General features: G+C 41.3%; 1 protein-coding gene across 5 annotated transcripts; it reads right to left on the bottom strand.

Annotated features, from left to right (window-relative positions):
- Positions 1–511: 511 nt before the first annotated feature.
- Positions 512–20,648, bottom strand: etv1 (ETS variant transcription factor 1). Of its 5 annotated transcripts, none has more exons than XM_075466206.1 (14): positions 20,179–20,648; positions 19,830–19,928; positions 19,577–19,642; positions 19,240–19,330; positions 18,862–18,909; positions 14,756–14,809; positions 9,581–9,710; positions 8,615–8,803; positions 7,473–7,720; positions 5,263–5,334; positions 5,099–5,167; positions 4,849–5,018; positions 2,905–3,006; positions 512–2,313 (listed from the first exon to the last, which is right to left on the bottom strand). In XM_075466206.1, exons 2-14 carry the CDS (start codon positions 19,872–19,874, stop codon positions 2,092–2,094), a joined length of 1,506 nt encoding a protein of 501 aa, XP_075322321.1. In that variant the 5' UTR covers positions 19,875–19,928; positions 20,179–20,648; the 3' UTR covers positions 512–2,091. The 5 variants fall into 5 exon arrangements, with proteins under 5 accessions (XP_075322321.1, XP_075322322.1, XP_075322323.1 ...); XM_075466207.1 differs by having other exon boundaries at positions 5,263–5,331; XM_075466208.1 differs by lacking the exons at positions 18,862–18,909; positions 19,240–19,330; positions 19,577–19,642; positions 19,830–19,928; positions 20,179–20,648 and adding an exon at positions 18,120–18,662.
- Positions 20,649–21,755: the final 1,107 nt, after the last annotated feature.

Genomic DNA, 21,755 nt, shown 5'->3' with positions numbered 1-21,755 from the left:
ATTAAACAATGCTTCCTTAAATTAGTCATTGATTTTTAGCAATAGTGACACTTTAAAGAAGGAAATAATAACTTTAAGGGAGTGTTACCGCTTTTTTCATTACTGCCACTCTCAAGCAACAGAAACAAGGGATGGAAACAATTCACCTACATGAAAAAGTGGAGTTTTAAATTAATCATTGATTTTTCCTCAGGTGTCACTTTGGTTAAATGCGTTGTGGCTGGGAGTTTTCTCTCGAAGCTGGAGACTGACAAAAGTCCATAATCTATTAGTCGCACATTTACGTTTTGTCCTCTATGCAACTAAAACTGTTTTCTGGAAAGAAATGTGTAATAAACCAGAAGTTTGAGGGTGGAAATCACCACTAAAATATGTGTATATACTGTGTATTTTTGTCTTATGTAAGCAATACGATCATCTGTCTTTTAAGCGATTATTAGTTCTGTAAAACATTTCAAAAGTGGTCATAATTTTGTTTTTCAGAACAATTTTATTACATAATTTTTCCTATTGCCAATCCCATCCCGCACACATGAACCTCGAGAACAAAACTCCGACAGAGCAGACTCTTTTTTTAATGCTTGAATTGAACAAAAATTAAACAAAAAAAAAAAGAAAATTGAAAATAAAAAGGATCCAGAATAGCAGGACAATCCGGCCACACAATTTCCTTTTTTTTGATTCTTTTTTTCCGTGAGACTAGAAAATACACTTACAATTTAAAGCAGCAACAAAATGTGCATTTACCTGATTATACAATGAAACATTTTGATATAGCATGATTTTCTTATTCACCACATTATAAAACTCTAAATAGTTCCCTTTTTTTTTTGTTGTTGGACCAAAAAGCAAACCATCAATGTCAAAGCAACAGTTTTTAAGCAAAATATACACCTCATGTTCACCTGGAACAAAACTGAAGAATTTAAAGGAAACAAAACAAGTTTTTACGTTAGCTTTTTTTTTCAAGGTTTTTTATCATTTATACTGATGAAATCAATAGATTTTTTTCATTTTTTTTCATTAGGGGATGCAAACGTTATCCTGAATTGACTGATTGCGGCATCCACTTGAACTGTACATAGAACTTCACCTGCGAGTCATTGAAAAGCCGAACACCTGAATGACGGATGAAGGACTGCTGCTCCGATGCATTTTCAGAATACAAATAAACTTCTGAGTTCTTTTACAGCAGTCTGCAGCCTTGCTGATCATCCTAAGCACAGGCCGTTCACATGTGATGCAGAAAAGTTCGGACGTGTCCTCTGTGTAATTCCAGCGCGTCCTTGTGTGACAAAGTATCGTCTTCATCAAGGTTCCTTAGCTGATGAGGGACTGATCCAGCAGAGTTTATGTCTTTACAGGAAAACACACCTACACGATGAGATCTACAGTTTGATTGGATGAGGGGCAGAGATCACTGACAGACAAATGTGCTGTGCTCAGCCTGGAGAGGCATTTCTCATCCACAGCTAAATGTCTCATTTGTAATGACTTTTTCAAGTCTCTCCACCATAAAAGTATCCTTACATTTCCAGTACAAGGTGTTTTGTGTAGGGACTGACTAAAGGACGGGCAAAGAAAGAGCTTCATCCTTCATTTCGCTTCACTTGTGTGAGACTTTTTCTTTTGCAGGAGATAAAAGTTTCAGGAATTTTTGGCCTTGGGTGGCCATCAATTAGCAGTTGAGTCCAATCTCAAGGAGGTGGCACATGCTCAAAATTAGAAGAATAAAATAAAAATAAACTGAATGATTTCCACATTAATGTACAAACATAAAACAATGGTAAAAAGCCAACGGTATAGCTAGCTCCCTAGCAGGTTACCACCTCGCAGTTCCTGTCCGTAAAGTGCACTCTCCATCCTGCTGTGCAGCTTGGGCGTCAGAAAGATAAGAGCAAAAAGAGGATGTGTGTGTTTATGTGAGACCAGTAGAGAAAAGGTAAGTGCCACCGTGTGTGTGTGTGTGTGTGTGTGTTTGTGTTCAGTCTTTTTTCCGAAGTGACTACGACAGTCTCAGGTGAGCGGAGGAGGCGGGGCAGCAGGGTGGAGTGGAGGTGTGTGTCTGAGTGTGTGTTTGTGGGGCTGACGTTAATACACGTAGCCCTCGCTGTAGGGGTGCGGCTGGCAGTAGGGCCCCTCCTGCACGTAGGCCATGTTTTCATCGAAGTGCGACAGCGGCACCGTGTCCTCCTCGTTGATCTGCCGCTCCATGTCCGTCTTCAGCACCGGCCGCTGATTGTCGGGGAACGCCATGGAGAACAAGGCCTCGGGATCGCACACAAACTTGTACACGTATCTCTCGCCGGCCACCTGGAGGAAGACGAACACATTTCATCTAATTTACCGCTAATACTAAAGCCACATTATCTGGCTTAACTCACGAAGGGGTAAAAAAAAAGGTTGAATATCTGTTAAATCAGGGGAAATGTTTTGATTTTTTTTTTTTTTTCAACATCATCTCCCAAGACGAGCTAGAAAAATGGCTAGAGGTCAGATTTCAGTGTGCTGGTGGAGAGGACTGTATGTCAGCAGCTGCCTTTAATGCCTATAATGACCTCCATCTTTAACTTAAGTTGCCTGATTGTGAATCAGTAAATATAAATACTGCAGTTCTTTAGCTCCACCCACTGAGGATTAACTCAATCATTTATATTTAGGATCTTTTGATGGGCATCATCTCACAGCGGGAAAAAAAAATCTATTTAATTGTTTTTGAGACGCTCCACCTTCTCATACAGAGTAAACAACCCCAGGGAGGGGAGTTAGATAACAATGTAATATGTGTAAAAGTTCAAAGCTCTTGATCTAAAAAAAATGAAAAGGGTTCTGGATCTCTGTCAGTGTTGCAGATAATGTTTACTTTTCAAATATTGTCTGCATTTAAAGATTGATCTACATTACCTTTTGCATTATTCCCTTCTCGTAGTAGTAACGCAACGATCTGCTGAGTTTGTCATAATTCATCGCTGGCCGATTCTTCTGTATCCCCCACCGACGGGCAACCTTTGTCGAACACAGACAAACCAGAGGAAGACAGTCAGTAAACGGAGCCGTGCCAACCCGAAGGCGATCAAAGACGTGCGCAGTCGAGCCGACTTCCTGACAAGAATGTTGCAGCTGCTGAAATTTGAAACATACTGATAAATTCATATTTTCCTAATAAGAGTAATTAGACTGCGTCCAGCCTGAGCAGACCTGACCAGGGTGTGTTCATTAGGAGCTTGTCACACACCCAGCTGAGGAGGCAGCAGATGTTGCAGCACCTGTCTAGCAGACCACCCACCATCCGGCCTCGCAGTCCAAACCCACAAACCCCACAGCACTCTCTTCAGATTCTCCTGATTTTCGCTCTAGTACCTCTTTTCACGCCGTCTCTCACTAATGATTCTTTCCCAGACCGGTGGAACTGCTGTCTTTTTGTCCATGTATCCGCTGACATGCTACACCTGCCCGCTGCAAAGGCAGAAGCCGTTAGCGAACGTTTGTCCGTGGTGTCCCAAATGCGTTTGGTCACCTGATGGCATGAATGGACCCCCCTGTTAGCTGCAGCTGGCCCATACCTCCAGACACCATCGGGCTGCGTGGACCACCGCCACGTACTCCTCTATCTCCTTCGTTCTTCACGCCCCCCCCCCCCTGACGAATCCCCCAACAGAGACTGAGAACCACTGTGTGTGATATAGGCACACACAGACCCAGCCTCTGTTTCCATTTCAAAAGGTCCAACCACTAACGGGTTGCATTTTTAGGAATATGTCCTGGGAAATACTCAGCAGGGACAGACTGTGTGTGTAAGTAAGTTAGATGTGGTTAAGTATAAAATAAATGGGGGCAAAAAGGGGCAAAACCATTTCAAACTCAGATTTTTCCACATTTTCACCAGGTATGAGTATGAAAAATGTCTGCAGTTCCTCTCCTTCGGCATGATACATAGTAGTAAACAGAAAGTTTACGCAGAAGTGAAACTGACACGAAACAGCAAATCTGAGTTGTTGGAACCTTCTCAATTATCAATTAACTGGGTGCTCATTTTACACATTTTACGATTTAAATGTTAAAAAAATGTGCCACATCAACAAACACATGGTGAAAATAACGCAGCATTTTTCTAATATAGTCTTCATGGCACAAAACGTCATTGTAATACAGTTCATCATGGTATTTCAGTTTTTTGTTTAAATACGATGACTCATCCAGTGTCCAATGAGAATCGTTCTCTACTGATCAGTTCAGTGGTGCTGACCAATCAGAGCAGACGAGGCTTTTTGAGAGCAGCCAAAGTGTAGCAAATGGCTCTTACCCCCGGCCGTTTCATGGGAATATTAAAGCCACTTTCCATGTCTTTTGGGATTATGTGAAGTACTTATGTGTAATTGCTGGTGGCCGGAGCTTTTTCAGTTTTGAGGATCAAAGAGGATTTTCCAAACTGAAAGCACCAAGCTAATGGCTGCTCAGAATTGGGCCATTGAGGAGCAAATTTTGGGGCATCTAAAACAACTGAAACCTCATAAGTTTTCCTGCAGTTCAAGCGGATGCTGTATTGTGGACTTTTAGACTGCATTACGTTTGCATCACATAGTTTAAACTATGTCACAACATTTCCTCAGCTGCTGAGCGTCTGTGTTATAACAGTGTGTGTAACACAAGCCAGCTTGCAAAAGGTGGTACTGTGTGCGTTTGTGCAACTAGGACAGCGTGTAAAAACACAAAATAAAGGTTTTGCTTGAACTGTGTTTAAATTTTGGGTTTAAAAAGACACCGAAAACTTTTTCAGGAGCAAAATTCAAGATATAAGAATTCCTATACTCTGTGGTATCAAGTATAATGTATTTCTGAGCATCTCACCTCTTCTGGCTCGATGAGTTTGAACTCCATGCCGCGACCGGTCCAAGCAATGAAGTGGGAGTTGGACGGGTCGTCCAGTAGAGCCACCAGGAACTGCCAGAGTTGCAGTGAACCTCTGCGCTGGTATGATGGGCCCTCACGGTACAAGCCTGACTCCTGCTTGATGTCACCTACAGAACATGGTAAAATGAATGATGGTGCTTTAACTGGAAATGAGCAGTTTTGTAAAGTGCTCTCCTGGACAACTCACCTTCCACCTTTTCAGGCACCACGCAGGTGTCATCGTAGAAATGCCTCGCCACTTTGTCAAACATACAACCTGGAGAACAAGAGAAAGAAAGGACAGTTTGATGCAAAATTCAGCAGAGCCCACACGTGCACCATCACAGCATCCACACAGATCATCGTTGGTACCTTCAGTCCTGTTAGTGTGAGCCAGATAGCCGTCTTGCCGTAAGTAGACAGAATGGCAGCTAGGCACTTCTGCTGAAACCCAGGCAAGAATGAGAGTGGGTGTTAAAGTGCCCGAAGGCAGCATTATGAACACTATCCCAGTTACCTGAGAGCAGTCAAAGCCTGTTCTCTTAATGCACCACTGGCTCTGATTAAAGAAAAAGCCCTCCAGTGTCTGCATTGCAATGGCTTCCAGCCATAGGCAAGCTCACTGTATCCCAGTGCTAATACGTCTCCACTCAGAGGAGGATTTACCACAGAATGTGCAAACACAGGCTGACATGATGTAAGTTTTTCATAATGCGAGGACGTGATATGATGCTTTCACACAAAATCAAATCAACCTGCAGGTGGAAATGTCTTTTTTTTTTCATGGAATAAGTACGTTAGCTAAAACAGTTTGGATTCAGAGACCCTCGTTCTTCAATCATCCCTCTTCTTTGCTCAACATGAAGACGCTGTCACTCATTATTTGATTTACAGTATCAGAAATCTGGTAGTCTGATGCAGAATTTTGTCACCGTTATATCAGACAATATAACAACATTATAAATCAAGAAGTGACGACAGGCCAGATGAGGCAGATTTATTTCGTATCTTCAAATGAATTTGATCTGAAACAGCATTTTAAAGAGTAGCAACAAAGATTTACTTTGTCTTCTCTAATCAATTTCTAAATGTTTGAGTTTGAAAAAGAACTTGTTATGGTTCGGTATAATTTTATCATATATTTTTGTCTCACCATCACATCATTTTCATTGAAAGTTCTTTCACTTATCCGCTTCAAAGGCTCGGTAACTGACTCATCTGGTTACTGAGTATGCCGAAACCTCCCACAACACAGATGCAATGCTGTGATCAAAAACGGCCAAACAGGTTACAAAGTGAATATTCAATAAACACACTGAAGCCCTTCATTTAGGCCCATAAACATTTCTCTGAGCTTCATCAAAGTAATGGGCTTGTGGAGGAAATTGCTGCTAATGAAATTACCAGCTCCCCTCCCATCCTCTCCGACAGGCCTGCTCCACTCAACATGCTCCACTGTGACTCCTGACAAATCCATTCTCATGCTCCATCTTGCATGTCCAGCACAGCAGTGGAAACAACACTATCAAGACCTCTTGACACATCAACGATCATCTTTTTATTGTACTTTATCCTTTAATGTTTCCTTCTCATTGCTTTTTTTCAGACATATACAAAGCAAAAGTGCAGAAACATGGGGATTAGCTTTTTCTTTAAGGTTTTAAATCCTGTGAAATGATGCTAGAATCTAGCAACTTTGCCCTATCTGAATAAAATCAATGATAAAAAAAGACAGCTCAGTTAATGATAAAAGATAGCTCAGTTTATGATGCAAATGATTGCTCTGCTAATGGACGAAATACAACCTGGTAGCTACTAAGAGTGTGTTTGTTGAGAAATAAAACGTCTTTGTGCAGAAGCCCATGTGTTTTTTTTAGGAATTATCCACTGGTGTTAATTGGCATTTAGAAGCCAAGCAGTTGTGAAACTCTGTAAACACATCTATGTCGCTGGAAAGCGAGAAAACACCCCCTCCCAAAAGAAAAAAGTCACAGTTATCTGGCTTTTCAGTGATAAGAAACAGCCGAGCTGCTATTAGGCAAACAGACAAAGTGTAACGTACAGTAAAAGAGATTTGAAAGAGGCCTGAGTGTGTTTATGAACTCGTCACCATGGGGCTGCTTTTCTCCCTGACTGGTCACACACACTCTCTCCTCCAGCTCTGCCTCTCCTGGGTCCTCTCTATCGCCTTGTGAATGAACCCAGCAGCCCGGCGAATGTTCATTCATGACCTAATATAGCCTCGGGCTCCACAGAGCCACATGATTAGGTCCTTTTACTCTTTAAACCAAAGGGAGCGGACAAGCGTAGGAGGGCGCATCTGTACTGTGACCAGGCATAGGCCCCCCTCTTTTCTATTAGAGCGCCACAGGAAATGGTGAACGGCGCAGACACCCAGCCCAACCAGAACCCCTGCCCTAATAATGGCTAAACTCAATAAACGCCACCCCCTCCTATCTTGTCTTCTCTCATTCCTAAAATGATAATGCTCTGCAAGCAAATCACATTTTGGCTCTTTGACTTACCAGACTTTAAAGCAGCGCGAACACTTACAGAACCAGCAAGTTTGTCAAGTCTCTCACCTGAGTCGTAGGTGAAGTCCCTCGGCTCCTGCTTGATCATCATGCTGGCGGGGTATCCGTGGGGAAGCGGCGCTCCCATCATGGCCGGGTGTTCGAAGAGGGGGTCGGGGTACTCCTGTTTGAAGCCTTGAGGAGGGAAGGGGATGTTAGGCTCCGACATCTGCCGGTGGTAGATGGGCCGGCTGTCCCGAGCCATCGTCGGCGGGGAGGGAAACGAGTGACACGGCTCTGAGAGCTGACGTCGAAATCTACAGTGGACGAGTTCACTGGTTTTATTGTCAAAAGACTAAACACTTTAGTTTATTTGGAAAAGATAACAATGAAGTTATGATTTAAATGCAACTATTTCAGTTAGCTAACTTGAATATGACATTTAAATATTTAAGCAAATAATCTGTCTGAAGAACCATTTATCATGTTTATATGCAAACAATATCTCTACGGACAACTGTGGGAGTTAAATCAAAGTATGGTTGCACCTAAACAATCATAAGAATTTTCATCATCACTTAATCCGATATCCACATTCTCATATCATAGGGCCTTCACAAGAGAGCAGCTTGGTTAACTTATTATTGGTAATGTTCTACAGATAATGCTAAAGTGAGGTGATTTACCATTCAAATGCTCCAAAAACTTAACCATATAGGCAAGAATAGCACTGCAGACAATAAATTCTCTTAAATAATCTACAATAAATGCTTAAAAAAAAAGAAGCACTTGCAATTTTTTTTGTAACCCCCCCACCAAAAAAAAGCAGCCTTATCAATAAAAATAGTTGTCCGCTTTGTGCTTATTTCTCTGCTCTGTGCATGGTTACTGACGATGGATCAGACAAAGCAAAAGGTTAGAAAATAATTCTCAAAGATCAGTAATTCTTTACGAAAACACTGTGATTTATGTGTTTAAAAAAAAATCAAGTGATGTCTTTGTCATTTGAGGTTCGGCTGTTAAATGCTGTGCTGCCGAAAGTTGTTGTTTTTTGGCGCTGCCCATTGAGGATTAACTCAGCAAACATGATTGACTTGTAAGTAAAACTGATGTGGATGTGCTGCTGTGAACGTATTACGTCTGTTCTGAGAACAACCACCAGCTGAAAGTCCCAGATGGAAATGTGATGGAAATGCAAAAGGCTGCTGTACCTGTGGTCCATGGAGTAGGCGTTGTCAGGGAGAGGCTGCGAGGGCGGGACGTGGGCATAAGTCCTGTCGGGTTTGGGTGTCGGGGCTGCCGTGGGTGAGCCATGGTGGAGGGGGGACACAGGGGTGCTACAGGGGGGCGTCACAGGGCTGGAGGGCTTCATTCCTGCAGGCTGCTTCTGCTCATAGGCACTGTAATAACGACAGAGTTCACCACATGATTTGTGTTATATTCTGATTTGTTGGAGAGAAGATTTACATACAAGTCTTTACTGTATGCCACAATACTTTCCATTACATCAGAGGAACATGGCAGAGACATCTCTTAGAATTTGTCTATCAAAACTATTTGGGAATACAATTTGGTTAATTAAAAAAATAAAAACATCCTTATTAGCCTTTTCTCTGTCCGTTCTCTATTAATGAAACGCAAACTCAGAGTTGGATTGACTCATTTCAGGAGAATAAACTAGTAAAGGATCATGATCCTGATGTAAAGCAAAGACTTTTTTTTCTCCTCTGTATTTGATACATGGTGAGCAAATAAATTGCAGTCTTCTACAGAAGTAGATTTGCGGTTACATCATGTGATTCAAATCAAATCGGGTCAAAACTGAGCAGGAACAGGCAACACTCGGATGCTAAAGCGCCATGTTCATTTAAAAGGAAAAACAGTCACATGACTACACGTCTCAGCTGGCTTCGTATTACACTAAATAAAATCAATGATGCCCGCTGTTTCTGGTACAAATGACATGATATTTTTAGTCTGCCAGTGCCTGAAAGTCATTTTCAAAGACTTAGATCTGAAAAAACTGAAAACGATTTACAGTTTACTGCAAATAGCATCTGAAATAGGGACTCTGTACTCTTCTTTTTGTTTACAGCGAACGTGAACAAGGCTGTTTTGGTCCAAACTGTTGATGCGTTTATAAAAGATGTTCTGAGCGTTGACGTGTTAGCGCCCACCTGATGCTGTACGGGCACTTCTCTCCATACTGGAGCTTGAAGGGCCGCTCCTGACTGCAGTTGGAGCTCAGCTCTGAGCACGGGCTGTGCAGCTCCCTCTTGATCTTCAGCTGCAGACCGTGGAAAGCCACTGCAATGTGAGACAAAGACAAAAGATGCTATGAATCATCTTCGCATCATGCACTAACTTGTGTGGTTTACATCACATTTTTAATGTTCAGTTAATTTAAACAAAATTGTTTTTTTTAGCCAGTCTCTGCTCTTGTTTACAGAAATATAGAAGTTGTGGCTTTTAAAATTAAATAGAAATAAAACAAGTCCACATTAACTTGTGGTTAGCTGCTACTTATCAGAAGTTAAGGGGGCCACCTCTAAATATGAAAAAGAATAAATTATCACTCAATAAAACTAGGAAGAAATTGAAGTAATCAGATAGGTATACATGATGATCCCTGATTGAGAAAACTTGTGATGGCTGAATTAAGGTTAAAAGATTGCTTTTCTAAGCACACATCTGCCAGTGGATTTGACATCTCGGGTCATCACTTACACAAACAACTCACTTCAAATCTCATTTGTTCGGCTTTTTCCTGGCGTGGGCTCTGTGAGTGAAATATGACAATCATAAAACTGGGTGTGCGGCGAGCTCCTATAAATGCTTTATCTGCTTTCAGCTTTCTGTCAATACGTTCCAGACGACAACAACAGGGCTCATTGATCTGAATGGGGGGGGGCCCTGCGCTCGCTACCTATGGCCCCACAACGAGCCCGGTGCATCTGAGAGGCTGTTAAGTGCCTGATCAGTCCTGATTAACATCCCATCATCTTGAGTCATGATCAACGCTAATCCAATTGACTGCGCCTCTGACGAAAACCCAGTCAGTCAGAATGAAGTCAGGCTCGGGTTGCCTCGCCGATCGCCGTCTCACCGCGACTGCACACAAAGCAGCAGCAAAGCCTTCCCACGGCATTCTATCAAACACAAGAGAGGCCCAGTCGCGGTTGAAGGGCACGATTTTTGACTTAAAAACCAAGTCACAAGAATCATGAACCGAGAGAGGAAGTCCATCAACTCTTGGTCCAACTAAAGAAGAAACATTTAGACATCTGACGCCCAGAGAGACCTAAACCTGTGGTTTGGGAATATTTTTCTTTGAACTAAAACAGCAGCCAGGAAGGGTCTCCAAATCTGCACGGAGCTGAAAAGAAAGGATGTTTTGGGGAGTTTTTTCCATGACTGACTGACAGCTGCCTTATGAGCAGGGGTCGATCTGCCAACACCCCATCTGACGCAGTGCCGAGACCCTGGGGGACGGCCACGGGCCCTGCATGACAGAGCTCAGGGGTTGTTCGCAGCCCTCGCTGGGGGCCTGACCTTTCCAGGTCATCGATCTGAGGTCAAAAAGACACTTCCTGAGGGGAGACCTTTGACGGTACTGGCATGGCGGAGCCTTGTTAATACTTTACGAAGTCAAAACAATATCTTAGCTTTGCCTGTCAAGATTACAGTCAGCGTCACTCACTATAATATAAACACATGACTTTGTTTAAAACCCTACTTCTTGTTTTCAGGTCAGATATCAAAAGATATTTTTCAGCTTACATGCGAGCATGAAGATGCCGTTTTAAATTTAAGTGTCACATCAGCTCTTAACAATAGACTCACATGTGCAGCAGCACAGGGTCTTAAATTAGAAATGGAAATGTCACAATAGATTTCGTCAGTGGGGTGCCAAGGTACACAAATCAATAGTGAGGGCATTGCCTCTGAGTAAAACAGAGACTTCCTTTTTAGTCCAGAATGTCATGCCCATCATTGCTTGATTGCTCTCATTATCCACATATTGATTAACCGAGATAGTAGGTTGTTTAGGAGAAGGAGCAGTTAGAGCAATTACTGGCTCTATTTTGAATGCAGGTCTTTAAAATGTATTTTTTTTGTGCAATTGACTTAAAACATGCATGAATTTTCTTTGCTTTCTGCCGTACAGGTTGGATGTAGGTGTTTGTTTTAAACATTGTGGCACATGTTGTTATTTATGTAAGGAAAGATTAACCTAATTTTGGATGTAATCTGTCTGGCAGTCCTTTCAGCAGACTGTCAAAGGACTGTTGGTACCATCGGTGGTGTACTCTAAGAAACAAACTGTGCTTTTTTTGGCAGAACCAAAGCCTACGTTTGGCAGATATTTCTCCAGTCCATTCATAAAAAACACAGGTCTTTTGGCAACAGCGAAAAACCTTCCATTCCATTTTCACCTACTGTAGGTGCTCGCCTTTCCTGTTAAATGATGGAGGCTCAGATCTGCTGGTAACGTGTGGCCTCATTTTACACCTCCTCTACTCCTTCATTCCCTGCTAAGTTATGCTAATGGTAAGCATCTGTGTTGGAGTTCCAGACAAAGAAATTTCTCCTTCTTCTCCTTCAGCCTCAGGACACTTTTGCTTGGAGGCCGCTCACATGCTGCTTCTTTGCCACACGAGTGGAGAGTGCGAAGTGACATTGAGGGAAACTGCCACGGAGCCTCTCAAGAGAGTTGATAGGAGGCAATGAAAATACAAAACTGATACAATATTAGAATATGCCCAAAAAGCATCTTTGTTTTCCTCCTCATTATCTTTTCTGCTTCCCAAAGAAAACAGAAGCCTCGAATGTGTAAAAACACTGCTGTTTTACCGTTCCCAGAATGAATAAACACACTTAGGAGTATTTCAATTGGTTTAGTTTATCAAAAATATATATAGCCACACTCCTTCAGTAGACTATCTCAAAATGTTTCTTTTGCTAATGCTAATTATTCTGGGAATGCTAATAGGTAGCCGAACAGCCGGCTAGTTTGGTAAATATTCAAACGTTACTTTTTGGATTAACTGTGCTACTAATCTGGACATTTCTTATTTATTTATTTTTTACATTAAATTCTAGTTTACATTTGATATAAATGAAATTTGATGAATTTGTAAAAAGCTTATAAGGAACGTGCTCATATGAATCGTGACGACATTAAAAGTGTTTTAAACATATTGACTTCACAAATATTTCCCACTTTTACTGAAGATATTTAAATAGAAGGTTCAATTCAAGAAGAACGACAATAATTTTAAAAATACTTAATAAATACTTTAAATTTGATTTATTTTTATTTTTTTCTTAGGAGCTATTGTCAGCTGTGTGGATGTGGGATTGATTGGGCCCAGGAAATGCTGGCCAAACATCCCAAGACTGCACTATTTTAAGCTGGGAACACACATTAGATATTTACATGTAGCACACATCACTTACCTATGATGCATGTGGGATTGATGTAAAAATAAATACTGCCTTTTTTATTACAATAATGGAAAAAACGTGGCTCTCTTTAGAATTTAAAAACAACACTTCATTTCGTACAAAGTGCCCCATCAGAACTGATTTGTTGTGAAATTAATATTAATTGGAGCCTTAGCTTTTCTCATTGTTCCTTCCCCTTTAATTCTCTTCTGTTTAGGCACAACTTCCTCCACCCTCCCTTCTTTTATTGCTCTCTACTACACCGACCGCTCTGTCTCTCGGACTGGTGAAACCCATATGGGAGAGCTGCCGGCTGGGATGCCTGCTCAAGCGCCCAACCACAGTGCCCTCACCCTCCTGCCATCTGTTAGTGCCGCTACAGTCTGCTGCAGGTTTGCCAACAGGACAATTCAGATGGTCAGCAGTCTCCTGCCATCATGGCCACCCACCCTGGCTACCTCTGAAGGACAACGGGACAGTCTTGGTGACCTCTGGTTCTCTACTGTCCTAAACACCACACAGCTCCTTCATCATGGATTTTTGGGAAAGCTAATTCACCTCCCATACTTGTACATTAAAAAAAAAATTGCAGAGTTTATACATGTTTAAAATTAGGTCAGATAAATGGGGAAAAAAATAAGTCTAGTTAAAAATGCAAATATTGCTTTTTTTTTAAAGAAATTAAACGTGGAGATGCATATAGTTCCATCAATCTCCAGCTTTTAATTCAGATAACAAATGGGAACCAGCTCAAGGATCTTATGGTGTGATGGATTAAATAGGGTTAAATGATCAGTAATCCTGCTTGCAGTAATCATAGCAAAATCTCAAATGTGACGACAATCTTTAAATCTACTCTGATAAAAGCGGTCACTGTAAAAATCCATTGACTTTTCATCTTTGATTTAGTACAGATTCCTCTAAAATAATTAAACCTTTTATCCAACTTTTCTCTTAAGGTTAAAGGGCATTGAGGACATAGGGAAGATGCAGGGTGTGCACACACACTTTTGTGTTTTTTCTCACAGTTTCATGCACATTTTGGCTCATCTAAAAGACATGTGCTCTCTTCGGGCCCCACTGAGCTCCACTCACTCAATTTCTGTCCCCACCTTGGCACTACTTCCTGCAGAGATGTACTGTGCCAAGTCACCAGTCGCCGTGTCTTATCCTTATCACAGTGCAAAACTGGCTCATCACACATCAGAAGATTACTTTTAACTTTTAGGAAGTATTCTTAGAAATAGAATTTGTTCTTTTTTTGGGACAAAATATGTAAACAAGGGGAGAAAAAAAAAAGTCATGCCTCACTTTATATGCTGTAAAATCCCCAGTGAAGGGCGGAGAGTGTACAAAGCAAACCAAAAGATAGATGCGGCACCTAATATTACTCTGCCTGATTTAGAAAATGTTACCACACTTGATGGTTTGCACAAAAAGCGCTTTGAGGAAAGGCCATGAGGAGCATTTTAAAAAAGATCTTATTTATAAGAAATCAAAACAGAAAGCAGTTTTGGACCACCTGGAGTTAAAAATATCACCTCAACCGCCATAAAAAAAACACTGCCTCAATATTTTGATGTTTCCTTATGCAAATAAATCACAGTGTAATAACGTCTCAGAGGCGGAAAGAGGTTCATGAGCAACAAGGGAGAGAGATAGACACAGCAAGAGATAACCCCCCTGCACCTGTCTACAGACCTGCAAGACTGCTGCAGCTCTTCAGAGAACGCTTGTGCAAGCGAAGGTGATCGCACTGAGAGACACGGAAAAATACATGATGCCACTTGCACTTTCCAAAGCACAAACACACCAGTCGAGGCAGAAGAAAAAACACCACAGATGTTCAACACATGCCCAAATATATAAAGACACAGAGAAAAAAAATGTGGCCTTGTACTCACAGTTTTCAGTCTGGAAGTCTGGAACAAACTGCTCGTCATTGTCGGGAACTTGAGCTAAAGACACAAGCAGAGAAGAACAGATGAATGTTGGTGGATAAACGCAGATCTCTACAATTCAATGCTGTCCACTGCCAAACAGTCCCGTGTAATATTAGTCTGGCCTGTGTTTGCCTAAAATGTCCAAAAATATGTTTCACAAGAAATGACAGGCGGTACATTTGTCGTGTTTGTTTGTTTTTAAATTCAGGAGACAGCTTTAATATGCTTTAACAACCTCAGGGTCACAATCAGTGGATGACCCAAGTCATTTTGGTTTCTTATTAAATTCTGAAGCATTTTTTTTGCAGAATATTTTAAATCATATTACACTTTCCTCCTCCAGAACATTTTTCTTCTTAAATCTCAGTGATTCAAACACACATAAATCACATGAGCCCATGTATTTCAAAGCAACAGCAGATAAAACAATAAAAGACACTGGCTTAGTAAGGAAGATGCTGCTTTCTACTGAAAAGCACATGCTCGAGTTCTCCAGTCTCTTCTTGTTTATAATTAAAATTACCGGGAAAAAAACAACAAATCTAACACCGTAAATACGCGACCTCGCTACGCTTTGACTGAAATTTTGTCCACTATTTATTACAGAATTGTTCCAATGAACTATATTTTCCAACAAACCACTGCCAGGAAGGGGAAATAATAATTTACTTTATTTGACCATATACGACCTAAATCCACTTCCTGAGGTCGCCTTGTCCAGTGACTGCTCCACATCCTCGCCTCTCACTGCTCGCCAGCAGCCAAACACCCATTGTTAACAGTATCTAATTGGCTTCTTCCCTACTGGTGAATCCACCTGTACCTACCGAGTTAGGTCTGTTCCAAACCTTCCAATGATTCACCTGTGCTTCAAAAGCCCCTGCACCTAGGCTAATGCTAAAATAATGAAGCCTTCTCCACTTTGGCTCCAATTAGGCATGCACGTATTTATATCACACGTATTTACACTCTGTGACAGTTCGCCACGTCCCTCAAGTTTTATCTCTCTGGCAAAAAGCAAAAAGATATTTAAATGTGTCATTAGCACATCTATTTATACACACAATGAGCCTGATCCTCATTATCACAGGATCAGTAGCTTGCCTCGACATGTTTAGAAATCTACAAAAAAAAGACTGATTTTCCACTTTTGTCAGTCTTGATTTGGTCAGGGGTGTTTTTTTCCACTCACCAGAGGTGTGAATTGAGAAGAATAAACAATTAACAGACCAAGAGGACAAATTGCTCCATATTTTTCCAAAAATGTCAAGCGGGTAAAGAAAGCAGCAAAGATAAAAGTAGAATCAAAGGAATTTACTCTGTTATTCATCCAACTTTGCTTCTTGCTTTCTTAAAGGGCCATGCCAAAAAAAAAAAAAAAAAAAAAGGGTATTAAGGAGAGTTCTCAAGTCAGCAGTCAATCATTTGATTATCCAAGTAAGAACCACCCATTTCCAAGCTGCCAAACTAATACAATTATAAAAAAGCACAACTCAAAAACAGCCTGCGACTGAAACAAAGAGCAATTCTGTAAAACCAGTAAAAAAGAAGGCATCGGTATTTGTGTCCAAACGGAAGTGCAGGCTGGATGAGTCACTGGCTTCAGTCTGTGAATGAGCCAGCTGATTTCTGCAACAAACTCCTGGGGGGGAATGGCAGAGCTTGAAATCTGCCGCCATTCACAAGAAAAAATTAAACAAGAGGGGAAAAGGGAAGAACGCTGAAAAAAGAAAAAGTTGAAATCAAATGCAAGGCTTGAAATGATCGGAGGAGCTCGTTCACGCCAACAACAGTGAGCAGGTTTCAAACAAATTTGCATTCATTTGTTTAACAGAGAAATGAGTGCGTTGACAACAGAGATGAAACACAACTAAGGCAGAGATCTGAAATGAAATTAGTTTTATTTCTAAATTTACAAAAATGAGTTGGGAAAAAAAAAAAACGAGGTGAAGGAGGAGGGTTGATGTGGATCGGAGGGTCAGACATTTGGCTGTCATTTAACAAACCTTCAACCTCTCTGTCTCAGAAGTCGGAAATTCAGTCTGTCGCTCATAATTTCTCCTCTTGTTCCAATTACCTGATCTAATAAATCTTAGAAATGGAAAGGTATTCCTTTTCATCTTAATGGACAGGAAGTCATTTATTAAATCCACAATCCTGAATCGTACATCATCACATTGATCCAAGACAGGCAGAACTGTAATCCTTAACAGTAATACCTCTTATCAGCCGCTGTCTCTTTTCTCACTTTGGATACTGAAATATTAAAATCATGTCTTATTCTTTTACACACCCTGCGGTGTGCGGCGCGACGCCTCATCTCACCTCACCGCTGCTCAGAGTCGCTCAACTATTCCAATATCTGTTTTAAAGAATACTTCTCATTTTTTAAAGGCTTTGGATTGCACTCTGAGCGTTTTCAAATGATTTAAAGAATAGATGGAGCCCATAAATGATTGAGGCTTTTTTTTCTGCCTACGTTAAGGGCGCAAGCAAAAAATTCTCCCAACACTTTTCCAGTGAATCTATTACAACTTAATCGTTTTGGGGAAAAAATGAAGAAGAAAGTATCAAAGTTGACTCAATTATATTGCACACGAGTTGTACTTTACAGTCAGAATTATGGCTTTACTGTACGATGAGCAGGAACGCATTTTATAGCTGTAATAAAATTACAAAATAATAAAAAATTAACTATAATTGGGTTGTTTGACTAAAAATAAGGCATATAAATGTAAGGATACTGTGATATATTACAGTACATGCCTTTTTCTGGCGTCATATCTTAAGTTTAATCATATGAAATGCTGTCGCACTAAATTATAACCCAAAAACCACATTCAGACTTTTGTAGTTGACTTTTTAAAAAGCGTCCAAAATTCAAGGGCTTCATTTTTATAAATTTACACTCGTTAAAACACAAGATTACTTTTTTCTTTTCATGTGACACTACATGCAGTTGTAAAGTAAATGCCGTTTGGAATTACAACAAAGCCTAATTCTTATACCAGCAATTTGTTTAACTTTATGGAATGTACACATGCAAAACTATTTCAAAGCAAAGCGCTTTTACTCTACACTTTATCTGGTCAAAAACTGAGTAAATAATTCAAAAACAACAGCAAAAACACTTTAAAATTTGTACTTTTTACTGTAAAATTCTAAAATGCTCAACTTTTCTTCCATTGAGACATAAATTTTAACATTACATGCTGTATAGTTGAATCTTAGCGAGATGCAAATACAAAAGTAAAGAGAGAAATCAAGCCAACATGCACACATGCACATAAAAAACAACAAAAATGAACAATTTTTCACCACTGACCAAAAGTTCGGTGCTGCAGACAAGCTGGAAAGAGGACGCTCGCACTTAAATCCTGAAGCATCACGTCTCAGTTAGACCACAATGAGCAAGTCTTGCCATCAGAGACAAAATATGAAAAAAAGGAGTGAAATGGGTGGATATTTAAAAAAATAAAAAAATAAATGAAATCTGTTTTCTCCTCTGAAATTGGGTCTGGTGTTTTGGAAGTTTTGCGAGAAAAAAAATGATCATAGATCCATTCTTTTTTTTTTTTTGCCACCAAGAAATGAAATTGAAGAAGACAAGGTGATGGTATAGTACAGCTGTAGAAGATAAAGAGAGGAGTGCTGAGAGGAAGCAATGAGAGAGAAGGGGGAGGGGGGAGGCAGATGAGAGGGTGGGTGAAAGAGAAAGAGGGAGCTGGTGGGCTGTAGCAGAGCTCTGGTGGAGGTGGAGGTAGTGGCGGCGGCTGGCGTGCAGCGTGTTAGCTGCTGCCAAAAGCAGGAGAGACAGTGAGCGTCAGAGAGCCTTCTCCTGGTAATTTGTGATGACACTCTCTGGGTAGAGCCTCCTCGGTCTCCCTCAAGACCCCTCGCTCACAGTCTCTAATGTATGCATGACACACAAGGTGCCTCTTCCACACGGGCTTTTAATTGGACTGCGAAGCTAGGCATGTAACTCCAGGCAGCTTTTTTCTCCCCCTCGCAACCTATCCATTTTTACCCATCTCTCCTCCTTTTTGCGTGAGATTTGAAACACTCACCTTCTGCCAGCCAAGTCTCCTGCAGCTGACTGAGGTCCTGGAAGAGCTCTGAGGGGGGAAGACCGGAGAAGAGAAGGTTTGAAGGCGGTCAAAAAAAATAAAAAATAAACACACAGCCAAAGCCCAGGAGAAGCATCAGAAACAACTGACTTCATTACTGCAGGCTGATATGCCACTGGAGCTCAGTGGGCATGTGTGCAGCTAATAACAAGTCAATTTGAGAGTCTGTCAGCGGACAGAGGCTTGTGAGAAACATCACAGGCCGCTGTGCTGTAATTGAGATTCTGTAGTTAGCAGCACAGGTGGCCACAAACCAATTGAATTTTGCTAAATGTTTAGAAGCCGTGAAATTAGCTTCTCTCTCTGTCCTGTGCCTACCTTCAGTGTCCATAGCCAGGTCGGACTTAATGAATTTTCTCTTTCTGTCATTTGCTGGTCTCTCAAGGCTTGTCTTCTTTTCTTGCAGCTTCTAAAAAAAAAAAAAAAGAATTAAAAAAAAGGAAAGATATTTCTTATTTCTTTTCCTTACTGAAGCAGTGATTCTGTGCTTGGCTTCAGCATTTGTGTGACTGAAATAGCGAATGAAAGAGCCTCAATGGGACGCTCATTGATGCTTCATTCACTTCCAAAGCTTAAACTATGTAAAAGGGTCTGTGCTTCACTTATCAGCCATTATTAACATGCTATTACATGGTGCATAACCAATAACAGGCACCTTGCTTAGCTCTTTATCTTTGATGATTAGATGAAACTTAAATGGTCCCCGAGGAGGAATTGAGTCCTGGCAGCAGCAGAGAAAAAGACATGAAATCAGAAAAAAAAAGGATTTTAAGAGAGAGACACATCAACACTGAGATGCTGTGAATGTTGCACAAATCAGGACAGTGTCTTCATTAAGGGAGCTGGAGCTGGATGAAGCTTCATGGGACGATTTTGCTTAAACTTTTTCAACGGCAGTGATTACTCACTTTGGAGTTATAGTAAGGCACTCGCTGGTCGTTAAATCCATCCATTCTGCTTCAAAAGGCGAACGATCCCCAAAGTGTCCAGTCTCCTGTACCGTCAACCTTTGAAATAGCAGAGAAACAGAAAGAAAGGGGGCGTAAACTCTTTAAAATACTACTGGGTTCAGCCGTTTCGAGCTCGGAATGACCGTAAACACCGACGGCGATGCTGTAAAGTTAAGCTGTCAGTCAGCAGCGGCAACATGATGCGTAAACGGAGCGCGCTCGGAGTTTAGAGGGCGCGCCGAGATGTTTCCTCGCTATTCAATAAACTTCCACAGCGGAAGAAGTGTGGAAAACCGCGTGCACTCACCTTCCAAGTTCGCCCCGCTTTCATCCGCGCGCAGAGTGCCACAGAGCGGCTGCAGGATCCGCACAGTCCCGGCTGCTGCCCGGCGATTCTCCCCGCTCACTGAGCTGCTTCCTAGCGGCTTGGCATCGCCTCCCCGGGGCCTCCCATGGAAACAAGCCGCACTCCGCTTCCTATTGGTTGTCAATGCCTTTCACTGGATCAGATTGCTGGCAGTCAATCACGCACGGCTGCAGGCGGCGGGCACGGGCAGGGTCAATGACAGCATTGTCATGGATGTGAACATTAATGTCGTTTTAATAGCAGCAACTATGCAACAAAGTCAAACGTATCCTGCTTTTAAACACTTTTAAACGTTAGTGTAAGCGGCACCTGCAAACCCCCCGCTCCCCCTCATCTTCTCCACATACAGTGTGAATACACAAACACGCTCCTCACTTCTCTCCCGGTCAAGTTTGTGACCATGGTAACCGTGTTTTGAAGAGCTTCCAGAGGGACTTGCTTAAGCGCCAGCTCTTCCCTCTCCTGTAAGGGATACATTGTTGAGTGCCGCAGATTTACGGAGGGCACTGACCTGGAAGCAAAGCGCAGGTCACCGGCTAAAACCGAGGACAGCTTCCAGGAAACTGAACACTGCTTTTCCAAAACACAAGTTAACAACACAAAGTCCAAACCCAAAAACTCTCGTTAAGTTTTAAACACACTGGCTTAGACAGTTTGCATACATTACAATATTATTGAGCTACTTGTGATTATATCTTTTTGAGCCCATCATTTCCCGAAACAGGAAGCTCTTTTTGTAATCTCTGTTAATTACTTTACAAATATTTTATTAACTTTAAATCAAAGGACAGGATCTCTTAGACAGTGTTCATGTCCGTTGTGCACATGCACACTGCATTATGCAAACCTTGCAATCTTACAGCACTATTGGAGTACTGATGTACAGGGGGTGTTATATATTTTATATATAATTACCACAGAGTGAACAATTTTAAAAAAAAGTTTGGAACAGAAAACGTGGTTTAACGTTCTTTTAAAGCCATTTGAGAGAGTGACAACAAATCACTTCATCTAGGAAAGATATGATCCATGTTTCTACCAACTAGCAAAGCAAATCTGGAGTTATTTTTTTCTTTAAAAAGTCACGAAACAGAAATGCGAATCACACACTGACCTACTTAAAGCAAATAAACTGGGCTGCCTACTATCACCAGAGAATGGTGGTAGTATGCAGGCAGTGTGGGCAAGTAGAAGACCTGGAGGAAAGCAACAACAACTGTGGTGGAAATCCAACAAATGTGAAGAGTTCATCGTGAGGAATTTCTTAAAGCACTAGAATTATCTGGGATGTTATATCATATTTGAGATGACGCCATTCAGTCATGTGATTTTAGTGTTTACCAGCTCAGACCCATAACAGCCAGTGAATTCTTGCTTTACTCTTTGCCAGGTCAGATGTGATTCACTAAATTGTTTCCAATCCCCCTGATGTGCACCAAGTCTTCTTCAAAACAGGCCAAACCCACCTTAAACTAGAATACTTCCTTATTCTAAAACGTTTAGGGCTAAGCTTTTAG

The sequence above is a fragment of the Odontesthes bonariensis genome, chromosome 5, assembly GCF_027942865.1.
Source record: "Odontesthes bonariensis isolate fOdoBon6 chromosome 5, fOdoBon6.hap1, whole genome shotgun sequence".
Lineage (NCBI taxonomy): Eukaryota > Metazoa > Chordata > Actinopteri > Atheriniformes > Atherinopsidae > Odontesthes > Odontesthes bonariensis.
The sequence above is the reverse complement of the archived record's forward strand: the minus strand, read 5'-3'. Positions and strand labels throughout refer to the sequence as shown.

Coding starts and splice junctions, on each gene's coding strand:
- etv1 (XM_075466206.1), bottom strand. CDS start 19,874: ATGGATGGATTTAACGACCAGCGAGTGCCTTACTATAACTCCAAA. Junction 9,711..14,755: donor AGACTTCCAGACTGAAAACT/GTGAGTACAAGG, acceptor CTCACATTGCAG/TGGCTTTCCACGGTCTGCAG. Junction 8,804..9,580: donor AAGTGCCCGTACAGCATCAG/GTGGGCGCTAAC, acceptor TCGTTATTACAG/TGCCTATGAGCAGAAGCAGC.